This window comes from Psammomys obesus, unplaced genomic scaffold (assembly GCF_907164565.1).
Source record: "Psammomys obesus unplaced genomic scaffold, mPsaObe1.curated_primary_1811, whole genome shotgun sequence".
Lineage (NCBI taxonomy): Eukaryota > Metazoa > Chordata > Mammalia > Rodentia > Muridae > Psammomys > Psammomys obesus.
Genome location: NW_026596069.1, coordinates 11589982 through 11600777, shown reverse-complemented (window position 1 = coordinate 11600777; position 10796 = coordinate 11589982). Strand labels below are relative to the sequence as shown.

General features: G+C 44.8%; 1 protein-coding gene across 1 annotated transcript in view; it reads right to left on the bottom strand.

The window, feature by feature from the left end:
• The window catches only part of Slc39a6 (solute carrier family 39 member 6), a 21398-nt gene extending 10625 nt beyond the window's left edge, over positions 1-10773 (bottom strand). Inside the window, exons 1-5 of the mRNA XM_055625481.1 lie at positions 10214-10773; positions 7788-8585; positions 6220-6403; positions 4311-4480; positions 3253-3471 (exon numbers count right to left, since the gene is read on the bottom strand). Coding sequence (XP_055481456.1) covers positions 3253-3471; positions 4311-4480; positions 6220-6403; positions 7788-8576 — 1362 coding nt within the window. The 5' untranslated portion in view covers positions 8577-8585; positions 10214-10773. The remainder of the gene's footprint in view (positions 1-3252; positions 3472-4310; positions 4481-6219; positions 6404-7787; positions 8586-10213) is intronic.
• Positions 10774-10796: the final 23 nt, after the last annotated feature.

Below are 10796 nucleotides of genomic sequence, written 5' to 3'. Positions count from 1 at the left end.
TGAGATCCTGTTAGAAATAGTCCATGTTCCCCTTACTTTGGAAAACTACTTGGTTACTGAGCTACCACGGGCCACATCCGAGCAGAAGTTCTAGGTTATATCCATAGATGGTCCTTGGTTGAGTGTCAGTCTCAGAAAAGACCCTGTGCCCAGATATATGTGGTCCTTGTAGAGCTCCTATCCTTTCCATATCATACTAACTTCCCTTCTTTCATATGATTCCCTGAAGCCACAGCTCTTACTGGGAAACCAAGAGTCTTTGTGACACCCATCTAAACCCAGCCAGGCTTTTTGAAATATGTGGATAAAAGACGCTTGCTGGCAAGCTTGATGACCTGAGTTCTATCCCTGGGACCCACATGGTATAAGGCTATTTATTGCAAGTTGTCCTCTTTCCTCTGTGTGTGTGTCATGGCATTCATGTGCCGTCCCCCACATAAACATAATTTAAAAACTGAAACTAATATAAATAAAAATATTAAACAAGTTATGGTGTTTGAAAAAAAATACACAGCTGGGCAGTGGTGGTACATACCTTTACTCCCAGCACGCAGGAGGCAGAGGCAGAGGCAGGCAAGTCTTTGAGTTCGAGGCCAGCCTGGTCTACAGAAGGAGTAGAAAGCCAGGAGCTTTAAAAAAAAACAACAAAAAACCCTAGTTAAATATTTGTATTTTTACTATTTCTAATTATGTGTCTGTGTGTGGGTATGTGCACATGAGTGTAGGTGCCTGCTGACACCAGAAGAGGGAGTTAGGAGTCTCTGGAGTTGGAGTTACAGGTGGCTGGAAGTTGCCCTACATGGATGCTGGAAAACAAACAAACTTGGGTCCTCTCTAAAGACAGTATACACTCTTAATGTGCTCTCTAGCCCCATGATCATTTTTGTTTGTTTGTTTGCTTGCTTTTTCAATTTTTTGAGACAGGGTTTCTCTGTGTAGCTTTGGCTGTCCTAGACTCTCTTTGTGGACCAGGCTGGCCTCGAACTCACAGAGATCCACCTGCCTCTGCCTCTCTGAGTGTTGGGATTATGGGTATGTGCCACCATGTTGCTTTCATCAGGATGGGTATGTGTGTGTGTGTGTGTGTGTGTGTGTGTGTGTATGTTCCAACCAATCTACTTGTAGTAACAGAAAGAGCCACATGGAACATGATTTTGGACATTAAAATGAACTGGCTGAGCTGGAGAGATGGCTTGGTAGTTAAAAGCATTTGTTACTCTTGCAGAGGATCTGGGTTCAATTCCCAACATTCACATAGTGGCTTACAACCACCTGTAACTTCAGTCCTGGGGAATGCAATGCCTTCTGATTTCCACTGGCACCAAGCACACATATGGTATATACACATACAAGCAGGCAAAAAGTTCATACGCATAAATATTTTAAAAATTACAAAAAAAAAAAAAGAATAAAGAACCTATTCTTTCATTTGTGTTGCCTTTTGAGATAGGGTCTCATAGCCTAGGATGACCTCAATCTTGTTATGTGGATGAGGATGACCCTAGATCTTAATCTTCCTGTCTCCATCTTCCAGGTGCTAAGATTACAGGCATTTGATGCCATGCTCAGCTCAGGAGGAAGCTATTTTTATTTACTTCTTCCCTCTACCCTTGGGTCCATTAAATGGAGGGTTAATATTTGTAATAAATGATTTTTTAAAAATCTGTTTTTGGAAACAGGAGTTTCACTATATAGTCCAGACTGCCATGAAATTCACTATGTAGTTCAGGCTGGTCTTAAGCTCAGGATATGCCTTCCTTCATCTCCTAAGCATGGAGATTACAGGTGTGTGTCAGGCTGTCCAGTTCAGCATATGGAATTTTTCAGAGTGTAAAATCCCTAAGGGTTAAACATGCACAGGCTGGAGGCGCAGGCGCTTCTGATTACACATGTGCTTGTTTCTCACAGTGATCCCGATGCTCAGTTGGAGCCAGCTATGCTTAATCTTCAGGCTGTTCCATGCCAGCTATGCTGGTTGTATAATTGCACAACTTAATTACAGGTTGCTCAAACTCAAAATGACGGTGAGAGTAGCTACTTCTGTGAATATAGAAGCTGAATGTTTTTAAAAGATGCAAAGGCAAGTTCTGACAAAAAAAAATGCTAATTTATGTAAGGTGTTCATGTTTTCAAACTCTATATTCAGAATAGCTTTATTGGGAGTATATATCCTCTTGCTTAATTTTAGAGAAACCAAAAGAAACTAAAACTGGAAATGAAGCTGATGCATTCAATGAAGGATGCTGAAGTGTCTGGTGTTTATTTGAAATCAATGTGAGACAGGTATCAAATAGCCCATCTGGTCTCTGACTAACTACGGGAGCTGAGGCTGGCCTTGAAGTAGTGCAGTTAGAGCGCAGTAACACCATGGTGCTTGCACTCATCATTTTCAAAAGTTCTTCTGCCAGCCTTCTGACTGAGCTGCCAGATCAGAGCAGATTAGAGGGAGACCACCTCATGATCGAAAGGTATAATTGTCAGAAAGAAAGGGCCTTTAGTTGGCTTCAGACTATTTTATGGTCCAATTTGTAAAGGATACGCTTGTAAGTCATGTAGCCTTTGAAACACAGCAGAATCACAGTTACAGGGCAATTAATTTAAAGCCAATAAAATTACTTAATCACAGCACCAATACATACTGATGATATATTTATAACACTGTGCCCTCTAATACCAGGTTTCTGCTTCAGATTCCGTCACATACAGACCTTCAGACTTTCTCTTCTTGTTCTCCCAGAGTTACAAGAAACAAAGAAGATTGGAAACTTCAGGGTTGGGGCTAGAGAGATAGCTCAAGTTGGAAAGGGACTGATGTGCAATCATGAGGCTGTGAGCCTAGATATCCAGAACCTCCAAAACTGGGGTTGATGATGTGTGCCTGTGATCCTAGCACCGGGGAGATGGAGACACGAGGATCCCCAGGGTTTGTTTGCCAAGCTGGCAAGCTCCAGGTTCAGCAGAGACTTGTCTCGAATAATAAGGCGGCAAGTGACTCAGGAAGACACTGATGTTAACCTCTGGCCTCTATTCAAACACATGAGCACAAAAGGCAGGTTGGCTGGCTGTTCCCTCCAGGTTACCAAGATGGAAACTTCTACATGAATACCTCTGGGGCCCAAAGCACCTTAATAGGTATAGAATGCCTCTCACACAAAGATTACAGATTTTGGGCTGGCTATCCTAATGACAGCCAGAGTCCTACTCTAAGTAAGGGCCTGATGCATAGCACGTCCCCGGTAACTGTAGCCTTACCTTTTTTTTCTTATCTTTAAATTGCTTGATCAATGTGAGCACGTGTTCCACAAGAAACATGAAATACAAGCCCCCTAGAGCAGTCAGACCTTTCCACGTGGAATCAAAATAGGTGCTTTCTTCTATGTTCTGAGCCAACAGGTGGCTGAACAGTGGACCTCTTTTCATTTCCATTGCTGGTTCTTCATGGCTGTAACTGTGGTGGTGACTTGCATGAGACTGAAAGTGAAATGATACAGTTTTTATTAACTGGTTTTCTAAGTCAGAATAACTGCTAACTACTGCGAAATCATTCAAAATTAAGCAATCAGTGGAATATGTTCAAGTTGAGGAGACATTAAACAAAAAGGTTAACGGGCAGCAGCTACTTAAGCGCTTCGTGAATACCACCTGTTATGCACTTAACAGAATGGGTCTGTTTGGTGTAATTCCAGATTGAACATCAAAATTCTGAATATTCTCAATATTTGACATGTTACCATGGCCAAATGAACACAGATGATAAGCACACAGTATCTGTCACTTACAGGTCCCACTGGAAAGGCTCATAGGAGGCTCATGAGAGATCAGCCTTGTAAGAAGCCTCGTCAGTGAACTGAGATGGGCTGCAGGCATCTGAGAATATGTGCACACACATGCAGCCTGCAGCAGAGCGGAGCAGTAATTAGCTGATGCTACCTGACAGGAAACCAATTGGTGTGCAGCACCCTAACAAAAGCCATGGGGTACCTGCCTTGCACAGACCACTCCTGCAGTCTGTGTGCCTAAACACCTGTCATTTGCTAGTCAGGGAGAGAGTCACTCAGAATAGTTTTCATTTGGAATCCAATATGAGACTGCTTGTGTTCTAGAAAATTGAAAAATATCTGTGCTAATTTTTTTTTCAGCATTATGTACTGAAGTCAACATGCATGCTATCAGATATACTTTAGAATCAAATTTTCAAAACAAGATTTCTAACCTCTGATAAACACCAACAGAGTCTGAGTGCAAACCCAACTCTTATAAAATGTGTAAAGATAAAACTCAGCAGTGGCTAGATCAACCATGGAACTTACATGTGGGAGAAGATGTAACAGAGCGTCACCGCTCAGAGTCCCGACAGCCAGTGCCACGAGGAAGCTCAGCAGGAACTTGAAAAACACCCGGTTCATGAGTGGTACCAAGACGATGCCCAGCAGAGACAGGAAACTGATGATGGAAATGGCTATGAAGCCTCCGAGCCAGGCTGGCAGATCAGTCAAAACAAAGGAAAGTCATGTAAATCATAAACTGAGGAGCCTCCAGCCAGGGCATTAAACAGCATGTAAGCAAAGCAGCTAAATTCAAGTGAATTCAGCTGGATATGGTGAGGACCACCATATCCTCACCATAATCCTGCTGCAGGCCCAGATGGAGAACCTCACACACGAATACACACTTCAAGATAAGGAGTGAACCTATGGGGGTGGGTGGGGAGGTTTTTTTTTTTTTTTTTTTTTTTTTTTTTTTTTTTTTTTTTTTTTTTTGTATTTTATTTTTTTCTTATCAGTTACATTTTATTAACTCTGTACCCCAGCTGTGTCCCGATCCCTCATTCCCTCCCAGTCCCTCCCTCCCTTCCTCATCTCCACCGTGCCCCTTGCCAAGTCCACTGATAGGGGGGACCTCCTCCCCATTCATCTGATCCTGTTTTATCAGGTATCTTCAGGACTGGCTGCAAAGCCCTCCTCTGTGGCCTAACAGGACTGCTCCTCCCTTGGGGGGTGGGGAGGCCAAAGAGCCAGCCGTTGAGTTCCTGTTAGAAATAGTCCTTGTTCCCCTCACTATGGGAAACCAATTGGTTACTGAGCTACCACAGGTTACATCTGAGCAGAGGTTCTAGGTTACATTCATACATGGTCCTTGGTTGCATGTCAGTCTCAGAAAAGACCCTGTGCCCAGATATCTTTGGTCCTTGTGGAGCTCCTATCCTTTCCTCATCAGACTAACTCCCCTTCTTTCTTATGATTCCCTGTACTCTGCCAAAGGTTTGGTCATGAGTCTTTGCTTTGAAAACACTGCTAGTTAGAGTCTTTCCAATGCGCTCAGTAGACTCCTGTCATACGTTCAATGCGTATCCCATCTGTCTTTCAAAACGAGGATTGATAATCTTTGTTTTTGTTTTAAGGGACAAAGTCTCCCTATGTAACCCTGGCTGGCCTGGAACTCAGAGAGATCCATCTGCCTCCAGAGTGCTAGGATCAAAGGTGTGTGCTTCCATGCCTGGCTTTACTGGAAAAATCTTTAAATGGGGGTTAAAAGATAAAAGGTTACAAGGATGAACTTTATTTTACTTGAGGCCCAAGTAGGCCTTTCACTCCTAAAACAGCTAAGCTATGAAACAGGAGAGTGAACCAAACTAGAACTCACTAATTTTCTCAGTAAAATATTTTTAAAAAAAAATTATTTCTTCCATATTACAGTGTTCTCTTTCCCCACTCCCCTTCCTTTCTTTACTTTGAAATAGTTTCTATACAGAGCAGGCTAGATTTAAACTCACAATCCCTCTTCCTCACTGCTGGGATTATAGCTCCTAACATACAAGGCTTCATTTGCTTAAAAACATATTTTATTTATTCATATGTGTGTATGTTTGAGTGTATGTATGTGTACTATATACATGCAGGGGCCCTCACAGGTCAGAAGAGGGCACTGGATTCCCTGGAACTGGAGTTACAGATGATTGTGTGCTGGGAATGGAAGCAGGTTTTTTTTGTGAAGTCAGTGCTCTTAAACACCAAGCCATCTCTCCAGTGCCATCCCCACCCTCACGCCTTTTTAAAGGAGGCAAAAATAAAGTGTTAAAATTTATATTCAGAACATTCCGCACAGAATAACATGTTGTATATAGAGCCACAATAAAAAAGATAGTCTCAAATATAAAGAGAAGTACAATATAAGTATTATCTACTAGAAACTGTTCATATATAACAAAGGCAACTCTACCTATTTGTAAAGAATAGGTCTTTGGAGGGATTTCCGCCTTCTTCTCACTTGCTGTATGTATCAGACAAGACCGACCGTCAATTTGATTGATGATGGCTGGGCAGAGATAGTTAAACTCTGTTGCATTCAACAGAACCTGGATGTTCATGCCATGGGAATTGAGCAGCTTTGTTGCATTGAAGCACTGAAGGACACAGAGTTAAAAAAAAAAAAAAATCAGAGACAGAAATTCCCACTAAAAGACTCTAAAATGTAGTCTGACTCATCACCCTTGTTGATAAAATTAATTAGAGTTAAAATCAGCTTTGCTTTCAGCACTTTGGAATCCGCTTCCAGTAGCCTGAAGAAGATCTGATATCACAACGATGGTATGTCATTCTCCTGTGACCACATCACAAGTCACCAAGGGAGAAAACCTCCTGTGGAACAAGCTTGGGGATAAGTGGAGATTCACAAGCCTGTTAACTCATTGTATAAAGTTATTAAGGAAACGAGCTTTAATTTCAAAATGGGGTTCATTAGAGATTGAGAAATAGGTTTTGGGACTAATGCACTCTGACTTGGTCTAAACAAGCCCAAGACATGTTGTGTCTCCTGCTATGACACTGCTTGCAAAAACTCAGCTCAGTTCTAAGTGCCTGGCAAATGCTTCTCTGCAATGAGAGATTATTAAATTATACAGATGACTCTTGAAAAGGGCAACGCTGGTTAATAAAACAAACCTGTCCTAGCAGGCAGATGCGTTCAACAGTTTAATTGGATGGCAAGCTTAGTTTGAAGAGAAACTCCTCTATGCAATTTAGTCCCCTCCCCTATAGAAGCCCACATTGTTATAGTATCTGTTTCTCACCTTCTACGAAGATAATTCAGACTCTCCCAATTCGTCACCAACGCTACTCAGAACAACTTCATCCCCAGTGTTGCCAGGGCTATGACCATTCCTACAATTACTCCAAACTTCAGCCATATGCTGGTGTGAATGGAATAGCTGCACTTTAACCACTAAAGACTAGCAACTCATACTTTTTCGCCTGATATTGATCAGCCAAATAGAATTATGTAGCATTGGGGAGTCTATTCCAGAAAAGCCTCATGATCTGGGAATCTCAGTATCTGACATTCTTGATCCAGCTTGCTCCAACTTCCATCACTCCACAAGTCATTGTTAGATCTCTCTGCCAAGGAGAGACCAAACGCTGCTCTTGTGATTTTCAGCACCTTAACTGTGCTTTCCCCTAAAACATGGATTCTAAGTCCTGCTTCTTGAGACACCCCCTACTGTCTTACTTATTAATACAATCCATCCCTAAGGACTTTTCCCACAATTAACCTTGGCATCTTTCTACAGTTACAATAAACTCTTTATTAGGAAATCTCAGCATGCAGCACTATTCTCCTGCAGAGCTAGTCCTCAAGGATGTTTACAACACAGTCTGCACACTGAGCCAACGCCTTGCTGAGAAGGAAGAAAAGCTCCCCTTTTTGTAACAACCATTTTATTTTTGCCTCACACTCATCCCTGGAGGGGACTAACAGGTGCATTCAATACTGCCCAGCATTATTCTTACCTCCTGAATATTGTCATTTGTGTTTCGGGAATACATAAAGCTCTTTCTGGGCTCACTCACAGACTCATTGCTTTTTCTACTAGCAAGCCGGCTCAGCCGGCCCACTCGGCTCTTCTCTGTGATGCTGGGCGGGGTAGAAGGGTTTACATCTTTGAGGCGTTTCCCAGGTTTCGGAGTCTCTATTGTCTCTAGAAAGTGAGTTCCTTCAGAGACAGCATTGTACACAGCTGAGGTCACTTCACTTGAGCCCGTACCGTCTTTGACATTCCTTCTACCATTCACGCGCTCTGGTGGGCGAGATCCTTTCCCTTGGCTGGTTCTAGGATTTTTACCTGAACTTTCGGAGTCATGGTCTGGGCAAAAGGTTTTCCGATTGTTTTTACCATGACTGTGGTGGGAATGGTGCTCACGGTCCGAGTGATGCTCGTGGTCCGAGTGATGCTCATGGTCCGAGTGATGCTCACGGTCCGAGTGATGCTCATGGTCAGAGTGATGCTCATGGTCATGGTGTATGTGGATTCTTTTAATCTTGTCTATGCCTATGTTCTGAAGCAATTTTCTGAACCCTTCAACAGACAAGGAATCATTCTCTCCATAGCGGTAGAAAAGCTGTTGCAGATGATGTCGCTGCATGCTAAGCGCCAAGTCAACATTAACGCCAGGCTCCCAATTTGACTTAACTTTCTCAGTGGTCTGAGAGAAAGCAGCTGTTGATTGAAGTTCATGAAGGGGATTTGTGACCCAAAGGGCAAAGGTCAGGATCATGATCACAGATAAATCTGTGGCCATGGCACCTTCCTAGAAAAGACCAGGGAAAAACGTTCTTGACCACACTTCTAGAACAGTTTAAGAAACTTCCTGCTGAAAACTGATGCCTACTTACACCAGCAGTGTTCGCACGGCACTATTTGTGCTGAGCAGGAGAGCATGAGGCACTGTAGAGAGGTGGAGAACTAGGGACCTGGGGTTTCCCCGTGCATGCCAAAATACCTGGAGCAGCTACAGGGCCAGTCATGTGCAAAGATTCAACAACTAGCCCTGCAAAAGCAGCAGGAAGAGGAAGAGACCCATGTGCTCACAGTCACACCATCAGCTTCTTACTGAGCTGAGAACCACAGCTCAAGGTCAAACCTAAGCACTTCCACCCATCACCACTTTACAAATAGAATACGCAAAAGAATCAGAAAATATAGAAACAACAGTCTCAACTGACAATCTGAATTTGCAAAAAAAAGGGTTTATGTTCCTTATTCCCACCCTACATAATTTTACCAAGTTTTTGTGGTTGTTGTGTGAATCTGGTTATTTTTTTATGCCTCTTCAAACAGACTGATGTACACACACACACACACACACACAGACCTCTGCACCCAGACTCAGCAATGAATCAGACCTGATTTCATGTCAGTGCAGCCAGATTTCCCAATTCTTCAGAATAGTTCTTTGAACAATTAGGCTTCACAAAAACACACATTGTTCTTTGTGTGTTACATATTAGCTAGAGAAAGTTTCATCAGATAATGTTTGGAACTCAAGGCCTGTCCTCACTCCTTTTCAAGTGAAGCTTGAAAAGCAGAATTCAGTTAAGCAGAAGCAGTGCAGTATAGTTTAGGCAGATCTTTGGATGAATGTTCAACCCATGTCTCTAACAAAAGAGACTGAGGGATTTTGAATTATACAGGGGCACCAGGCAATAGACTACCATTTTCCAGGCTGTTCCTTGGCAGGTTCTCACGTTCATGACCTCATCTGAAGAGCCGGTAATATCTATTTGCAAGGACGAATACAGAGTGGAAGTGCTTGTTAAACTCCCATGTTGCCCAAGTGCTGATTATCATGCTAGGCGTTCAGGTAAATGGAGGCACACACAACCAGATAGGACCAGAATCCTGCAAACAATTATCTGGGCCTCACATTTTGAGAATTCACGCGTGAGAATTCACGAGATAGACAAAAAGACTCATGAAGAAATCATTCCCAAGGGGAGAGACAAATCACTAAATGGGTGGGGCAGATCTGGCCTCGAGCCACGGGAGGATGCTGAGCGCCAGAGACGGGTCCTCAGATCTCCTCACAGGCCGAGCCTGCGTGTGTGGAAGAAACGAGTAAGCCACAAGAAGAGGCCTTAAAAAGGGGGTGGTGGAGAAAACGGAAAAGCACACAAAGCTTGCTTGTGAGGGCTCCTGTAATGAAACATGTTAGTAGCTTAAAAAGCGGGTGAAAAGTTAAACCATCGCAGAAAGTCCCTAGTTTGGGACCTCTAAACCTATATGGGGACCCCAAGTTGGGAGGGGCACCTGTCCAGGGCGAGTGGGGTTCGAGGCGGGGCCCTCGCAGGATCCCTTGTCCTGCTTGGCCCCCTTCTCTGTGGATCCGGGCCTGTGGGGCTCCTTCCTGCCATCTCGCTGCGGTCGTGAGGAACTCACCTCTCCCCGTGTCCCCGGTCCCGCGCGCAGGTTCGGTTCCCCGCGGGCGGTCCGAGAGAGCTAGGAACCCACCCGGATCGGGTCTCCGAGAAGCCTTTACAGGGCGCGGAGCAGCGGCGGAATCATGAGGCGGGCAGCCCCTCGGCCACGGGTTGCCGCGCCTCCTCCAAGCAGGACAATCGGTAATTACCGCCGCCTCCCGCGGCTAGCACCGTGGCGCACGCGCAGTACAGCGCCGGAGCCCAGTCTGCCAAGACCGATCCGCTTTTCCGCGTGTTCTCAGACACCACGGGCTCACCGCGATGGAGGGGCGGGCGCGGGTCCTCTCCTCGCGCCTTTCCGCTCCACCGCCAGGACCGCGGCCCGGCCCGGTCGGCCGTGGGCACCCTGGCCGGATGGAACCGTCCCGGACCACGAGCTCCTTCGAGAGCGCCCCGCGTCCAGCGGTCAGACGTGGCTCACGCACGGAGCAGCGGTCAGAAAGATGCGCGAGGCAGACTGAAGCTATGGGGAAGAACCAGGAGGGCAGACGGGGGCGTGTCCGGGAGGCGTGGCCTGCGGAGCTGGGCGCCTTAGCCCCGCC